The sequence below is a fragment of the Brassica napus genome, chromosome A7 (assembly GCF_020379485.1).
Source record: "Brassica napus cultivar Da-Ae chromosome A7, Da-Ae, whole genome shotgun sequence".
Classification (NCBI taxonomy): domain Eukaryota; kingdom Viridiplantae; phylum Streptophyta; class Magnoliopsida; order Brassicales; family Brassicaceae; genus Brassica; species Brassica napus.
This window is the reverse complement of record NC_063440.1, coordinates 14,698,204-14,715,067: the sequence shown is the minus strand read 5'-3', so window position 1 is coordinate 14,715,067 and position 16,864 is coordinate 14,698,204. Positions and strand designations below refer to the sequence as shown.

At 36.0% G+C, this 16,864-nt stretch overlaps 3 protein-coding genes across 3 annotated transcripts; 2 read left to right on the top strand and 1 right to left on the bottom strand.

Moving 5' to 3' along the window:
• The first annotated feature begins 545 nt into the window (after window positions 1-545).
• LOC106358435 (DNA polymerase epsilon subunit 3) lies at window positions 546-1,781 on the top strand. Its single transcript, XM_013798232.3, has 3 exons — window positions 546-800; window positions 997-1,115; window positions 1,230-1,781. Exons 1-3 carry the CDS (start codon window positions 631-633, stop codon window positions 1,601-1,603), a joined length of 663 nt encoding a protein of 220 aa, XP_013653686.1. The 5' UTR covers window positions 546-630; the 3' UTR covers window positions 1,604-1,781.
• Window positions 1,738-6,022, bottom strand: LOC106358434 (protein transport protein SEC24). The gene is made up of 14 exons (XM_013798231.3): window positions 5,534-6,022; window positions 5,386-5,451; window positions 4,916-4,969; window positions 4,650-4,822; window positions 4,343-4,529; window positions 4,080-4,225; window positions 3,856-4,010; window positions 3,678-3,759; window positions 3,475-3,590; window positions 3,197-3,295; window positions 2,831-2,954; window positions 2,476-2,756; window positions 2,172-2,386; window positions 1,738-2,095 (listed from the first exon to the last, which is right to left on the bottom strand). The coding sequence occupies exons 1-14, from the start codon at window positions 5,859-5,861 to the stop codon at window positions 1,884-1,886; spliced, it is 2,238 nt and encodes a 745-aa protein (XP_013653685.1). The 5' UTR covers window positions 5,862-6,022; the 3' UTR covers window positions 1,738-1,883.
• Window positions 6,023-9,982: 3,960 nt separating this feature from the next.
• LOC106356536 (U-box domain-containing protein 6) lies at window positions 9,983-15,130 on the top strand. The gene is made up of 2 exons (XM_013796274.3): window positions 9,983-10,894; window positions 14,076-15,130. Exons 1-2 carry the CDS (start codon window positions 10,431-10,433, stop codon window positions 14,935-14,937), a joined length of 1,326 nt encoding a protein of 441 aa, XP_013651728.1. The 5' UTR covers window positions 9,983-10,430; the 3' UTR covers window positions 14,938-15,130.
• The last annotated feature ends 1,734 nt before the right edge of the window (window positions 15,131-16,864 follow it).

Genomic DNA, 16,864 nt, shown 5'->3' with positions numbered 1-16,864 from the left:
CTATATTGCGAGTCGATAGCAAGGATTAATGTGATTAGGCCTAAATGTGATCATCTAGTAGATGCATCAGTTTGGACCAGATAATATCAAAATTTCCATAAGATGGATGAATCGTTCCTCATTTGTTTGTTGAACCCTCTAAACCAAAGTCAAAACTCATGTTGATCCTTTAGTATATTTTTTAACTCAGTAATATTCTTCGTCCACCATATATGTATCCAATTCATATACATCTTTTGTCATTTATTGAATTGTATAAAAAACTTGAAACATAAACCAGCAAAGAATACATTCTTTCGATCTAGAGCAATAAGCCGATAAGGATCAAAATCTTTCCAGAGCCAGATCATCATAAAATAAAATAAAATAAGAAGTCTAAATTACAAATAGAAACAAGTAAGAGAAACATGTTAGATGATTTGATATAACTTCCTATCCAAAAGAACCGAAGTATCCATATGACAAAACCTCAAAGTACGCGCAATCTACTTACATCAGTTCCAGTCATATCACAAATGGGCTTTTAATATAAATGGGCCGATAGCTAATGTCATTTGGGTGGATCTGATTTGTTATAATCAATTCTAAGGGCGGGCGGGAAAGACGGCGAACTAGAGAGAGGCAGAAAAGATGGATTCGGAGAAGGCGGTGGTGGACGAGCTGCCGCTAGCTATCGTGCGCCGGGTGGTGAAAGATAAGCTTTCGGAGTGTTCGCCGGACTATGACGTGAGCATTCACAAGGAAGCGTTGCTTGCTTTCTCCGAGAGTGCCCGGATCTTCATCCACTACCTCTCCGCCACGTACGCCTCAAAACCCTAATAACTTTCCGAATTGTTTTTTTTTAAATTACAATACGAAATCACATTCACCTTCGAATTCATTTGAACTGCTGGGTTATGCATATATTATTTTACTTGAGATGTATTTTGATTTTGACATAAGAGCGGAAATCTTTGGAATCTCTCAAAATTGTTTGTTTGTTTTTTGAATTGATAGGGCAAATGATATATGTAAAGATTCAAGAAGACAAACGATGAAAGCTGAGGATGTGTTTAAGGCATTAGAAGACATGGAATTTTCAGAATTTTTGGAGCCGCTTAAAGCTTCTCTTGATGGTTAGTTTTTTTCTGATGAAGATTACAATATCCCTAAGAGAAACATGTTTAGGTTTGTATGAATCTTGAGCGTATCCATTGTTTTGTAAGCGAGCTAACATTATTGATTCTCAGATTTTAAGAAGAAGAACGCTGGGAAAAAGGCTGCTAGTGGTAGTGGAGCAGCCGCAGCTTCGAAGCCCAAAGAGACGAAAAAGAGGAAACATGAAGAAGCATCAACGCAAAAGGGCGTGGGGAAAAGCAAAAGAGATGAGGGAGATTTGAAGAATGATGAGGATGTCAACACAAAAGAGAACGAGGATGATAATACCGAAGAGAATGGGAATGATGAGGAGGAGGAGGAGGATGCGAACGGGAATGAGGAAAACAGCATGGAAGAGATTGGGAATGAGGACAATAGCATGGAAGAAGCTGGGAGTGGGAGTGGTGAAGATGATGAGAATGAAGGTAGTGGGGAAGAGGAAGAGGGTGATGATGAAGATGAGTGAATTCGAGAAGCCTTTTCATATTCTTTTCTGCAAAGACCATGTTTTCAGGCTAATGTTCTCTCATTATAATGCTAAAATCGATTAGCTTTATTAAGCTTGAGTAGCACTGTTGTTGTTGGCATGTCCATGTCGTAGACTCGTATAATATTTGCTCTTTATAGTTTTACCAGTTATCTAAGTGAAAGGTAGCAAAGATGTGAAGTTTTGTCGTCTACGCAAATGTTACAACAAAAAGAGCAAAACTCTTGTAGCTGGGAAACGTTCGGTACATTAGTTGATTTTACTTCATGTATTCGGCCACACTCTGCGAAATATCGTCAAGGAAAGCCACAAAACCCATGGCACTAGCAAAACCACTACCGTCCACGTCTTGTTCTTCTATAAGATAGTTCTCAAAGGCCGTAGCGTCGTCGTGTCCTCCTCGGATAAACATCAGTTTCGGTGTGATGCTCCTTCCTTGCTTCACCTCATTAATGGTCTTTCTCAATAAGCCTGTAGTAACAAGTTTCAAATAAACATAAGCTAACCAAACCTTAAAAAGTGGATGAATTAGATTAAGGAAACTTACAGTCTTGTGGCGGGGGGAAAGGGAGTGACGGGTCAGCTGTTGATGAGTAGAAGACTATCAAAGTGGTGTACGCATCTAAGAAAAATATCGGACTACCACTTGTCATCAATGCTGCACGGCTCAGTGAATGGCGCGGATACGCCTGTTTATCCGGTGTTGAATATGACATTAACGATGGGTATATCCCACAATGAAGAGAACTCGGCTCCAACACACTGCAAATAAAACACAAATAAAAAAGCATAAACTGACGTTTAGTTTGTAACATTGGGTTTAGATATTTATAGTTGATAGTGGAGGTTACCTGAAAAGGCATTGCAAGTAGATTCTGTAATCAGGATGAACACCTTCTTCATGGAACCGGAGGAGAGGGTTGCGGAGTAAGGCAAAGACTAAGCGAGGCAAAGGCTCAAGTTGGGGGCATTGTGAAAACGTGATGTCAATCTGAGAACTCATTGACTTGTTTACGTTTTTGTACTGGACGAGGTTAAAGGCATCGTTGTACTGTGCAGTTAGGATTACTAGCCAATCATGAAGCAACGCCCTCCCTTCTCGGACTCCATCCTCTAGAGAGACTAAAATCACCTGCAAAAACAAATAGCATAAATAATCAGCAGGTAAATGATAATGGATTTGACAGCATGAAATGACGTTATTACCTTGTGAACGAGCAATGAGAGAACAACTTCATGATCCACACTGTCGTAAATTTCGTTGATGTTCTGGGCAGCTGAAAACTGCATGGTTCTGATTCGTAGTCGTCTCTGAAGTGTGTGTTTTCCTCTGCGGGACATGAATTAAGATCAGAATTTGAACGGAACACTACAAATTAGGTCATCATCAGGATTGGGGAGTTAGAGATTTACTATCAACTGTAGGCTTTAGGATGGACCGTGTACAAGGTATGAGATTCATTTCAAGAATACAAGACGCTATGATGTTTCTAATGTTCACAAATAAGCTTAAAGGTTGCCATCGGCGTACACTGATTGATCAATAGTTTGAACATATGGATTTAATCATACCTACTTGAAGCTGACAGCTCAGAGCTTGACAGTCCCTCGGGAGGTACAACAACTGTGTACTGGAATGCAATCTGGACCACGGGTGGGTATCCAGAATGTCTGGAAAAGGTAATGAATAATTATAAGTTTATCTAACTTTTTTTTCTTCTTTGATTCAGCAATTTAGTAAGAACTATAATATTTTACTGCAGGTCGGAAAAAGGATGATAATGACTATCTACAGATATAATTTGCTAGTCAAAATAAAAGTAATGATAAGCACTTATTGTCAAGTTTACCTGGAAAATCCAGTATTATCAGCAAAATCAAAGTCATAAGCATATGTTGCATATGAATCACAGCATATGATATGTTGAAGGTTCTCGTACTGTGGATCGGGAAAGAAGTGACCAAACTGCAAGTAAGGCTATACTGTTAGCTGAAGCAAAAAACGAAATTAATAGCATCATTTAAATTTTCATTTCTTACTAAAACCACGTACAGAGTGGAGAGGTTTGAATTCAGTTGACGTCCTCATTCTCAAGACGCAGTTGAACGCATACGGCCGGTTAAGCATCCGAAACCTGCAAAAGAACATCATGCAGTGTTGTTTCAATAACACCTGAAGGAAACACGACAATACTACTTTCTATTGAAGTGAAAAAAATATAAAGGCTAACATGTCTTGGGGAAGAGTTGAGTCATCGGTGCTTGAATACAAAAACAACGATCCTCCACTTTCGATGCTAAGGAACTTCAGGGATGCTAAATCAGTGTACTCATTTGTAACTGCAAACACGTCTACGCATACACCTGATTGGACAGCAATGGTGGCCTGTAAAAGAGCCGTCAGTTCTAAGGTCAAAAATATCTCTATCTTTGAGAGTATAGAAGTAGGACTTACTAAGTCTTTATAGAACGGTGTTTGCTCCGGAAGCAGAGCACGATCAGCATCAACTCTTTTACTTGCGTATTGTTCACCATACCGACTTGTATCCAGTTGTCCACGTCCGTAATCAGGAGGACCGGATAGGAAAGCAAACACCCTAGCTGCAGTTATACAAACTCATTAAAACACTACCGACTGCGAAACAAACCTGATGAGGGAAAAAAAAATTAAACTGCGTTGAAACACAGAGTATTGGCATGCATATATTTTTTACATACCTAATGCAAATGTATTCCCAAATTCAGATCCTAGATAGTTGAAGAGAGCTTCCATTGCTGTACCGAAGCCTCTACCACCCATCAACACACCATCCATCCCTTGAGCTGCTCCAGATGACCTCTCCCAAGAAGTTATCGGTCTGAGTGTCTCAAGAGCAGCAGCAATACGATCCTTGCAAGTTTCCACCTGCAGGTAAGTGCACAAGGTAAATTAGTCTCTCTACAGATATTCCTAGTCCAACAATCACCCTGAATGACAAAGTGAGTAGGAAACAGGAAAGGAGATGTTCCTAAAATCACAATATACCGGAGCCAAAAACTGTAGCAAAGGCATGGCATCCTCAAGTTCTAGTGGTAATTTGCTCTCCGCATCAGGTGGGATAAATACATTCTTTACAACTGGTACAGGTCCTTGAACATCATAAAGTCCTATTTTGTGGCTGAATGTAGCAAGACCAAAAAGAGACCCTGGACTTAGAGCTACAAAAAGGGAAAAAAAAGATTCACCCTAAGAAGACGGTCACACAGAAGAAACAGTTCAATTCCTGTTTTAAATATATTGAATGAAATGACCTTCCAGAGCAGCTAGCAATGAACTTTTTGTAAGCTCCAAAAATTCCTCAGAAGCTGCAGGTTGAGAATAAGCAACAATGAGCAACATAAAGGTCTAAACTTAAACCAGAAAATGATACTAATACGCATATCAGATATCAGCAACATATAAAAACTGAATAAAAATAGATGTTATTGAAGAAATAAGATGTGAATTGTTCTTTCGTGCACCGAAAACGATATACAATAAGAATGAGAGTCTTGGATGCAAACGTAAACTTGTTGAAGCCAAAGCTCCATAACAACAACAGAAAACATACAAATTCAAGCTAGAATCACCGATCCAGAGCACATTCAATCAAGATTGTTGACAAAACACGCCTTGATTTAAAAAACCACAATGCAAAATTCACCAACGTGCAATTCAATCACAATCTAGACCTTCCACGATGAGAGATTAACCAACAGAATCGAGAAGGAAGAAGCCTTACACGAGAGATCAATCGCCGCAACGTAGACAGGCCTAGCTTGAGTCATCTCTTCCTCCGATCCATCCACTAGAAAACACACAACAAAAATTAATCAAAAAAACAAAATACAAAATCAAACAAAAAGGATCGAGCGATGTAGAAAACGAACAAGGCAACTCGAGATCGATGAAGGAGGAGCTCATTTCGGGGATAGAGTGAGGATTGGAGTAACGAGCGATCGCATCGGAAGGGAGTCCGTTGAGAGTGCCGCAAAGCGAGCAGTTCCAAGCCCACTGATCGAGCTCGCAGTAAGTGTTGAAGTACGCGTAGCAGTTTTCGCAGCGGGGAAGAAGGTGGCCGTTGGATCCGCGCGCCGGCGCGATTCCGTTCTCGTCTTTGGCCGCGAACGGCGTCACCGTTAGTCCCCAGGGGAGTCCCGACGCCTCTAGAGCGTCTGAATCGATCGGGAAACGTGACACCGTTGCTCGGACGGCCATGTTCTCTTCAGATCGGAGTTCGGGTGGATCGGGGGAAATGGATGAGCCGATTCGTCTACGGCGCACGTTAGCTTGTGAGTTATGACGTCAGCTACTTTGTGTGTGCAAGTGAGTGCTGTGCGGTGAGGTGGAGTTGAACCGGTTCGTCGCATACAATCCAAAATAAAGCGGTTTATGTGCGAGTTTGATCTTACCGCGATTTTGTGTTTGTTTGTCACGCAGTGTTTAACCACCCGATCTACTTGTTTACATTAGAAATTCTATGAATTAATATGTAAATTAATAAATAAGATAAATTAATAAATTTTCTCGGTCCAAAGTTAAAACTGTTTAAAATATAATATAAATAGATAAAATAATATTTTTCTGTTTTTTTAATGTGATGTTTTAACACAAACACACAAATTAATAGAATGTTCATTTCTATTAAAGACACTTGATTACTAAAAAAATAAAAAAATAATTAATCATTGTTGTTCCGAACAAATAAGAGAAAACAACACGTTATTTTCTTAATATTTTAATCACTTAATTTAATTTTTTATATAAAAACTTTTATAACATCATATAAATTGAAACAAAAATATATTCTAAAACATCATATAATACAGTTACATGCATCTAGTTTTTCCATATTATTTTCAGTCTTATTTCCCAATATCGAATCGATTTTTCTGCAATGGGTTGCTAATGAGTGGTGGGGGGGTATTACTTTTGGGTTCAGGTGTCTCTAGCCGCTTCGAATCGCATAGGGAAGGAAGTGATTGAAACTGAGCATGGACCAAGTCAGATCACTTTCTATGGGAACTCCTTCATTGCGGCCTTGCGGGTATCACTTCAAATGAGACCAGCTTCAGAGTTCAGATAATATGGAATATAATATGAAGAGTAGATATATTAAGTTAAATCTTCCCAGTACTTTTGTGATATGAGAGGACCAACAGGTGAAATTGTGGCTGAGGCTGATGATAAAACGGAAGCTGTTCTCGTGGCACAGTTCAATCTTGAGAAGATCAAGTCGAAGAGGCAAAGTTGGGGAGGTGTTCCGTGACCGCCGGTCAGATTTGTACAAGGTACTTCTCACAATGGACGGTAACCCCTGATAGATTTTGATGTTGATGCAAACTAATAAATACAGCGCAAAATTTTATGTGGCTCTTTCATGACAGTACATGAATCGTTTGTGTATTGTCATTTACTTAACAATAATGTAAATGTCAAATAAAAAGAAAATTTGACGTTTATTTGCAAAATATTTTATGAAAAAAATGGAACTGTTATATTTCGAAAATGTGTTTTCATGTGAAAAGCACAAAAGCTTAGAGTGTAGTTGGAATAGGAAGCCTTTGTTACTTACACCTTAGATTACCAAGAACATAAAACGGAAAGAAAATTCCAACTCCAACATCTGTCTTTTTATGTTTCCTGTTTCTTTTGATCATCAGAAACCACTTCACTTGGTGGGTTGTGTTCTTCTCTTCCACCTTAATGATCTCCTCTTCCTAGTGGACATCTTCTTCAAAAGTGTACTTTTCTTCTTGATTGTATTCTTCTACATTACCATCTTCAGCTTCACTATTATCACAAAGATCGAGGTGAGAAGACGCCATTTTCTTCTCTCTGAGGTTCTTCAGCAACTTCATCACTTGGACCGCAAACATCACCGATGTTAGAGGATTTACCATCTACAGTGAAACCAAAACAGGCCTGGTTTGATGAATAAGAAAGATGCATTTCGGTATCGGTTACAAAGAACAACTCTTGAAGGGTTGTAATGCAATAATACTGACCTTAGACATGTTTGGCGGTAAGTCACTAGCTTTGTTTGACAGCTTTAACCCCTACAAACGCCATGCATGGTAAACACTAGGGGTGGGCAAAAAACCCAAACCGAACCGAACCGAACCAACCAAACCGAAGTTAAACCGAACCAAACCAAACCGTGCTCTTTATGTAACCCAATTGGTTCATGTTTTACTCAACCCGAACGGTTTGGTTTGGTTTGGGTTTAAACCGAACCAAACCGATAATCCAATATATATATAGTAAAAATATATATGATATATATATATATATATGTATTAACATATTGCAAATTTTAGTTAAAGTTTCGTTTTTCATTTTTTCATAACTTCCATATCTTTAAAAAAAAATTATAAATACGATTCAAATAATACTATTATATATAAAATCATGTAGCATAAGTTTTTATATTCTCACTCTATCATTTATGAGTTGATTATTTTTTAATAAAAGTATAAAACTGATGCCTTCATATTTTATAACCAACCCGAACTACACCGAACCAAACTAGACCATAATAATGTAAACCGAACTAAATCTAAACCAAACCAAACTGAACCGAACCGAATTAAACCCAAACCGAACCCAAACCAAAGCTACTTTGGTTTTAATTGGTTTGAGTTTTATAAAACCCAAATTACCCAAACCAAACCGAACCCGAAACTAAACCGAAATAAATTATTAAATTGTGAAAAGCTTTTCTTGGCTTTGGATATATAGAGGAATTAAACCGTCCGTTCAATATTTTTCTAAAATAAATTGCAACTAAAGGAATATAAATAATCGTGGTGATTTAGTAGTCCAAATAGTTGAATTTATAGATTAGGTCCGATTCACTACGATTGTTGATCACTGCCATTGTTTTAAAATACTTATATGAAAAGTCAAATTTCTGAAGAAGAAACATTGACCAGTCTAGTCTTCAACCCAAGTTGACTTTCGACCAAAAGCTATCTGATTATGAAAAACTGAAATTCTTTTGAAGTAGGGGTGATTTCCATAATCCTTACATTTTCAGATAAAGCAGATAAGGTAATTGAGAATTGTTTTCTGAAAGTAGACTAGTTTATGGTCATCTAATTGAACTTTATGGTTGCTAGATATTTGTTTTCGCCTAACTTAATTTAGACTAATTTTCTAAGTTGTGAGGTTTTGAATGCGGTTTTCTAAACAAGAAGAGTGGCTATCATTGGTCGTGACGAGGTTAAGCTGGATCTGACACGCATGAACGTGTTAATTAATGAGATAAAGAGAAATTAAAAGAGAGTATTAGTTTTAGTTTTTCAATGAAGCTAAAAGGTTGATCTCTGCTGTAACCTGAGGGTGAGATTTAGAAGAGACAAAACTGTTCATGTGCATGTGCACTATGCTGTCTCCTCGCTTGTGCCCCCTTCCTCTATTCCATAATATTCTTTCTTTACTTAATTTAATCCAAATTAATGTAATTTTTTATTATAAAATTACTAGTTGTTAAACCCATTTGTTCTGGATCGAATCTCTGGTAGCTAGTCTCTTTTCAAATGACTACGAGAACTGATGAAAGGTCGTTATTATAATTCATTTTCTTCGAATCTTGCGTTGAAAACTAAAGCTCTTTGCAATATTTAAAGTGGCGGACGTGTATAATCAGACGATGATCTAGCGTTTTGCATCCAAAACATTTGTCGACACACGATCGACTATAAATAAATTCGTTAATAGTCATACCATATAGGAAATATATAGAAAATTATGCATGAAGTGAACAAATGGGAAAGTACAGTTTCAGAAACTTTTGGAGTTGTTATGAACTTGTTCTTGTTAGATTCGGGTTTATTATGGGCTTCCAACTCAAAACCAATTGGCTATTAGTGGATTGGCCCTAACCCTTTATATATTACTTAATGTCCCATTGATTTTCCAATGTGGGATACATATCCCTTAATACCCCTCCTCGAGATGATGGCTCTTATCGGCCAGAAATCTCGGAAACTTCTTAAGACAGTTATACTCGGTCGAGCGAGTCAATTACGACCTATATACCCGGTCGGATAGGGTTAATATTAATTAGGGGTTTAACTTATTAGGATCTGGGCTCTGATACCATGTTAGATTCAGGTTTATTATGGGCTTCCAACTCAAAACCAATTGGCTATTAGTGGATTGGCCCTAACCCTTTATATATTACTTAATGTCCCATTGATTTTCCAATGTGGGATACATATCCCTTAATAGTTCTCTACAAATTTTATTGCTATTTCATATAATAAATCATTGTTACTAATAAGGTGGATGTTAAAAATCAGCTCATGACTGCTACATCATTCACTGAAAATAAAGGAAAATTAGGCCTAGGAGCACTTCAACAACAGCGAGAGAGGAACCCAAAATGGATCTCTTAGAGAGGATCAAAACGAAATTTGTTTTGCTCATATCATCACTTATCCTATATGGTTAGATCATGCATTTACTTTATCCGGCTAATCAAATTATTGCATGTGATAAAAACTTTTTTTAGTTGCAGCCTACGGATTTGTAGGACACATGAACTATATAGTAGACATTGTTGGTTATGTAATACATAACTTTTTATTTTTCTGCTAAGATGATGTAAATTGTAATGCGAAACATACATCACTTGTTTTTTTAATACTTTTCTAAAATCTTACCGGCATTAGGCATATACCATATTGGCCCCATAAATACCTAAAGTTGGACAAATATCAACATATATAAAAGACATAGCAAAGTCCACTAAAAGGTACAGAACATCACATCATCTATCTAATGTCTTCCTCTCGAACACAATCCTCTTCTTCATCATCATCTTCTTCAGTTTGGCAACTACAATACATGAAGCTCCACTTCTTCACCAGGATTCGTTCTCTTTTGAAATCCAAAACATCCTCCCGCAAACGCAACCATCAAAGCTCACCTGAGATATCAAGTGCCCAACATGATTCAGAGAATGTTGTTGCGCCTCCGGAAATAATATCTAAACCACCCGAAGATCAGAACGAGGAGGTTGTCTTGCAGAAAACTGTGAAGAAGCTTCATTTTGGAAGCTTGGAAGAGAAGGAGAAAGCTGCCATCGAGATTGAGAAACTTGCTAGAGAAGACAAGAATACTAGGAACCTCATGGCTGAGCTCGGTGTTCTTCAGGTTCTTGTTTCTATGGTCGGTTCTGATATCGCTGGTCAGCAGATAGCTGCCGTTAGGGCTCTTATTCAGCTTTCTCATGGATCCAACACGTAAGTGCTTTTTTTTTTGTTCTTTAATAAAATTATTTCACTAATGAGTCGAGATTCATATAAGTCGATGCATGTCATCTTTGATATCACCATCGTTGTGTGTTGTACAATGTTGATACTTGGCTTTAAGTAATTGTTAATTTAGGTGAACTCAAGAGATTATCAATATTTTCGATTTTTGTGTGTGTTTGGTAATTATCAAATTATTCTCTTGTGTCTTCGTATATAAAGATTTAGATTAGGCGTTATGCTCTTTGATTTTTCAACCAAGTTGCATTTTTACCTTTATCCAATAATGACTTGAAATACTGGATCTTTACGTATTTTGCTATATATGAATATTTTTCGAAAATGTTTATAGTTACTGTCTAGTGGTTACAACTACGCATGACCAAATAGATTTTGGTTTTGGTTCGGGTTTGGTTTATTTAGTTTCAGTTTTTCAGATCATTAATTTTTTTTTAAAAAAAAATATTTTGAAAATCGGTTTGGTTTTCGTCAGATTATTAAGTCCAGATCGGTTTTGGTTACTATTATACCCAAACAATCCAAAAGTGCTCAAAAGTATTTAAATTATCCAAAAAATCAAACCAAATAACTAGGGGTGTTCAATCCGGATATCGGTTCGGTTTCGGTTTGGTTTTTTTCGGTTTTTGGTATTTCGGTTAGTAAAATATAACTACTATTCTAAATCCATATTTACTTCGGTTCGGCTCGGTTTATATACCGTCGGTTTTCGGTTTATTCAGTTTTATACCAAAAAAACATAATTATTTTGTTTGAGATCATATTATATGAATTTTAGAGTCATATTGTCAACACACTAATTTATTAAAAATATATACATGTTCAAATAAATGAACAAAAAAGTAAAAAAGCTTCTACCATAAAATAAAATAATCAACTTTATAACTAAAATCAAAGCTTAAAATGTTGAAAATAAAAATATGAAACAAAATAGAAACATGAAATAAAAAATTTTCCACTCTTTCATATTTAGTGTTCATTAAAGTCATGATTTTTCAATTGAAAATTTTCCATTAATTATTATCCATCAAATTTATAATCTTCATATTAATTTAGTGAATACTAAAATAAATCAAAAAGATCAAAAAAGACTTAAAAAATAAGATGTCTGAATTACGATGTATTGTTATTTAATTATAGTTCAAGTGTTTTACAAAATTATGGTAATAGTTATTAACACAAATTTAACTTATGTAACAAATAGATTTTCATGTATTGTTATAAAATAAATATATATTTACATGTTTCTACTTTTAATCGGTTTTGTTCGGTTTATTCGGTTTAATCGGTTATATACCAAACTATATCCAAATCCTACGGTTTTTATAAAATTATATCCATTCGGTTTATATGGTATATACCAAAACCAAACCATATTGTCTATTTTGGTTCGGTTCGGTTCAGTTCGGTTCGGTTTTACCATATTGAACAGCCCTAAGTAACCCATAGATATAAACAACCCATAAATATCTGAATATCCAAAAGGAAATATAAAAGAAAATGGTTAAGTTCTAAAATAATTGCTTAATTTTGAAAATATAACTTCAAATTTTTATTTTAAAAAATATTTGGCTTAAATATAACCAATAATTTTGGATTTACTTAGAGTTAATGTGTTTTTGGTTATTTCTAATCTAATTATAAACAACATTTTTAATATATACTATATATTGGATATCTAAAGTAACCATTTGGGGTTTTGGTTCCGTAGTGGTTTTTTGCGGATTCCTAAAATATTTGAAGGTAGAAGAGAATTCACTTAAATTTTGGTGGTATTAATACGGTTCGATTTTCAATTCCGGATAATTTTCCCTGCCTAGATATAACATTTTTTTTTTCTTTTTGCAAAAGATGTCTAGTTACAACTTACAACTTCAGTCAATATATATAGCATTTGTCTATTTTGTTCATCTTTGATACAGAAGATTCTAATTGTTGAAAATATGAAGAAAATAAATAGTTTCAAACATATATAAACGGCATTTACGGGTATATTTGTCATGGGTTTGACAAAATCATCTAATAGAGTGAGTTTTTACCGAAACTAATTCTTTTGACTAAAGGTGCTGTTCCACCTAATTTTCTTCGTTCGCTATAATGTTCATCTTCATTTTGTCAATCAATATTAATCTTTGTTAAACTTTCGAATTTTAATATTTATGCAATAAATATGATTATTGTTAATATTTATGCAATAAATAATTATGATTATAACAAAAATAGTAATGATCCCTCACATGGCGTTTTATTTGGCTCTTAAAGTATGCACGACGTTTCCCTCACGTGCCTTTCTTTCTCTCTGATTTAGTATTGAGCGTTACATAAATGTCACATTATCACCACATACTTATAGATATGTAAATATGTAATACTTAATTAGAATTATGCTTGTGCATAATATAAGCCATGTCTAGCTCTGAAACGATATTTTGTTGATAATTATTTGCAACTGATTTTCGTGTTTAATTATACACACATATATAACTTAGGAAAATACAAAGAACATAGACATAACTGAGTTTGGAAAGCATCGTTGGCTATCCACTTAGTCCATTATAGATACTAGTCAGTATTCCAATTTGTTTCTTATTAACAAACAAACATTAAATAAATGTGACTTTAAAAGTCCAATAATGAAGGTTAATATAATACAGAATTAAAAGAAAATTAAGAATATTAATACCAAGTGCGTCGGAAGTACTGGGAAGAGTCGAGACACAAATCACGTTAGTTGACAGCCATTAGTACATCTCCAAATGGCCATTAATATTTCTGACCAATCAGATCTTAGAAAAGTCGAAGGTCATATTCCACTGATGTCTAGCTAATCTACATACGTGTGTAACTAAACTAACTAGTACTACTATAATGAAATACAATAAGATGCCATACGTATAAGTTTTTATAATTATCTGTCAAATTTCAAATGGATGGTTCATAGAAAAAGAGTCAAAGGCACAAAATCAGCAAAAGTGATTGTAATACTTCTTTCGAAATTAATACTCAACTATACAAATCAATTTAAAAGTATAAATTGTGTTTAGATTATGTTTTACAGTAGCATATTAAAGGGAAGAATCAGAATATTTGTGTGAAATATATTGTTGAAAATTCACAAAAAAAATTCTAAGTCTTATTTTTGCTCTAACTTCAGGAACAAGGCGCTGATGGCAAACGCCGGAATATGCTCAAAGCTACCCAAAAATGTCGAAGTTCTCGACCAGTTAACAAGACATGGCTTCGCGGAGCTTCTCCTATCATTGTCGTCTCTAACAAACGCACAATTACCGGTAGCTTCATCACTAATTCTACCGTTCTTGATGGACACGATGAACTCAGATTCAACAGACATGAAGTGCAAAGAGATATGTCTAGCCACCATAAACAACCTCTGCATGGTGTTGGAAAACATAGCACCGTTGGTCATAAATGGGGCAGTGCAAACACTAATAAGCTTAATGTTGGTAAAAGACTTGGCCGAGAAGGCGTTAGCAAGTCTAGGGCAATTGGTTGTGACTCAAATGGGTAAAAAGGCAATGGAGGAATGTTTGGCTGTGCCCAAAAGTTTGATAGAGATTCTAACATGGGAAGATAAACCGAAATGCCAAGAATACTCGGCTTATATCTTAATGGTATTAGCTCATCAGAGTTGGAGCCAGCGCGAGAAAATGGCCAAGGCAGGGATTGTACCGGTCCTTCTTGAAGTGACCTTACTTGGAAGCCCTCTGGTTCAGAAGAGGGCAGTGAAACTTTTGCAGTGGTTCAAGGACGAGAGGAATGTACGAATGGGTCCTCATTCAGGTCCACAAACAAGTCGCGTGAGTTCCGGGATGGGATCTCCGATGAGCCCGAGGTCGGGGGAAGAAGGTAAGAAGATGATGAAGAATCTAGTGAAACAGAGTTTGTACAAGAACATGGAGATGATAACTAGACGAGGGAATGTGAATATGCAGAAGGAAGCTTGTAGGCTTAAGTCATTGATCATCAGCACAAGCTCTAAAAGCTTGACTTATTGATCATACTATATTTTCGTGCTCTTATTTCTTCGCAGTATAAAGTGATTAGAGAGTTTCTTGATCTTGAATAAACGAATACTTATACAAGAGAAAAGAAATGGTGAATTGCTCCAAGTGTGTCACTTTTTCTTTTCAGTTCTTTCATTAATGAATATATTACATGCATGATATTACATGCCCAACATCTCACCTTTGTGCTATGTACTCTAGCTAAGTATTAAGGGATATGTATCCCACATTGGAAAATCAATGGGACATTAAGTAATATATAAAGGGTTAGGGCCAATCCACTAATAGCCAATTGGTTTTGAGTTGGAAGCCCATAATAAACCCGAATCTAACATGGTATCAGAGCGATAAAATCCTTTGACCTAATTTATTACAACTACTACAACTATACCGATGTTGGGCCCTCAGTGGATGTTATTCCCACATTGTCCACGCTTCAGACCTAGATGTCTGAGCGTGAGGGAGGGTATTGATGAGAAACATCCCACATCGGATATATAAGAACTAATCTACTACTATATAAAGGGTTATGGCCAATCCACTAATCGCCAATTGGTTTTGAGTTGGAAGCCCATAATAAACCTGAATCTAACACTAAGTTATCAATATATTCCACACAAACTCTAGGAACATATATAAAATGGAAACTACATTATCTAAACATATACAAAAGAATCAGTTTTAAGCAATGACTAAATCTTAATGTCAAAAACAACACTAGAATTGACGACGACGCCAAAACTTGACTTGACGTGGATTAAATTTAAATATTTATATCACTTAACTGAAAGCACAATGTAGTTATAGTAAAAAGGTGTCATTCCAAATCTAAGAAGATTTCAAACAAAAAGAATGCACACCATATTTTAATCTAAGCAATAAATATAAGGTTAAGGTAACCAAACTAAAACTTATCAAGATTCAAGTTTCGTGATCTCACTTTACTTATTGATCATACTATATTTGCGTGCTATTACTTCGCCATATAAAGTGATTAGAGAATAATATGTTGCTCTTGAACAAAGGAATACTTATACAAGAGAATGAAGAGCGCGGAGACTGGGCCCGAGCCATAGGTCCACTAATGTAAAGCGAGGAGTTGAGCCTGAACTGGCGAACCGAAGTCACTTTCGGTACCATAACCGAAGTCATTTTCGGTACCATGAATCCTACAGCTAACATGTGCCCAGTCCTACGGAAAGGCCCAAACGAACGTGAGCTGCTATACAAAATCCCCCACTGGCCATCGGGGAGCGAGTGGTAAGGCCATGATCTGCAGGGGAATGAATCACTCATTTTTCTATTTAGGACAAGTGCACGAACAACAACTCCAAACGTCACACATCAATTTTGCCTCTTTTTCTTATTTAGTTGTAAAGAGGAGAAAATTCAAAATAAATTGAGAAAGTTGTAATACAACTTGCAAAGCCCTTGTATAATTCTCTTCCTCGAGATGGGGAAAAATCTGTAAATAAAAAACTGGAAAGAAAGACATAGAAAGATGTCAGGTATCTCACTTTTACAAAGACCAAGAATAAATTATTATTCATTAAATACAAAGGAAACTGACTGATAAGAGTGTCTCTGAGATTCAATCATAAACTAATTTGTCTTGGTTGTATGAACTTTACTTTGCTCTTTCTTCAGGATGTTTTTGTAGTAGAACCATTCATATAGGTTTCTCTCCTGCTCTAGGTAGTTTCTTCTTCAAGAAATGTATAGAGCTGAGTTTTATTAGCTGGTTCAAAATCAAAGTGAGAATGAATTATATGGTTGTGAGTGTGAGAAATTTGATGTGGGGTGGTCCATGAAGGGTATGATGGCTTAGGCTCCACATAACCAGCTCCTGGGGAATGTCCAAGTCCATGTTCTTCTTCTGGTCGTGCAAGTTCAGACAGCTCTAGACGTGTTTTGCGAT

Excerpts from the sequence above, each read along its gene's own strand:
- LOC106358435 (XM_013798232.3), top strand. The coding sequence starts at position 631 with ATGGATTCGGAGAAGGCGGTGGTGGACGAGCTGCCGCTAGCTATCGTG. Across the intron at positions 801-996 it reads ATCCACTACCTCTCCGCCAC|GGCAAATGATATATGTAAAG; the intron begins GTACGCCTCAAA and ends TTGAATTGATAG. Across the intron at positions 1,116-1,229 it reads GCTTAAAGCTTCTCTTGATG|ATTTTAAGAAGAAGAACGCT; the intron begins GTTAGTTTTTTT and ends ATTGATTCTCAG.
- LOC106358434 (XM_013798231.3), bottom strand. The coding sequence starts at position 5,861 with ATGGCCGTCCGAGCAACGGTGTCACGTTTCCCGATCGATTCAGACGCT. Across the intron at positions 4,226-4,342 it reads TGGGAATACATTTGCATTAG|CTAGGGTGTTTGCTTTCCTA; the intron begins GTATGTAAAAAA and ends GTATAACTGCAG. Across the intron at positions 3,296-3,474 it reads GATAATACTGGATTTTCCAG|ACATTCTGGATACCCACCCG; the intron begins GTAAACTTGACA and ends TACCTTTTCCAG.
- LOC106356536 (XM_013796274.3), top strand. The coding sequence starts at position 10,431 with ATGTCTTCCTCTCGAACACAATCCTCTTCTTCATCATCATCTTCTTCA. Across the intron at positions 10,895-14,075 it reads CTTTCTCATGGATCCAACAC|GAACAAGGCGCTGATGGCAA; the intron begins GTAAGTGCTTTT and ends CTCTAACTTCAG.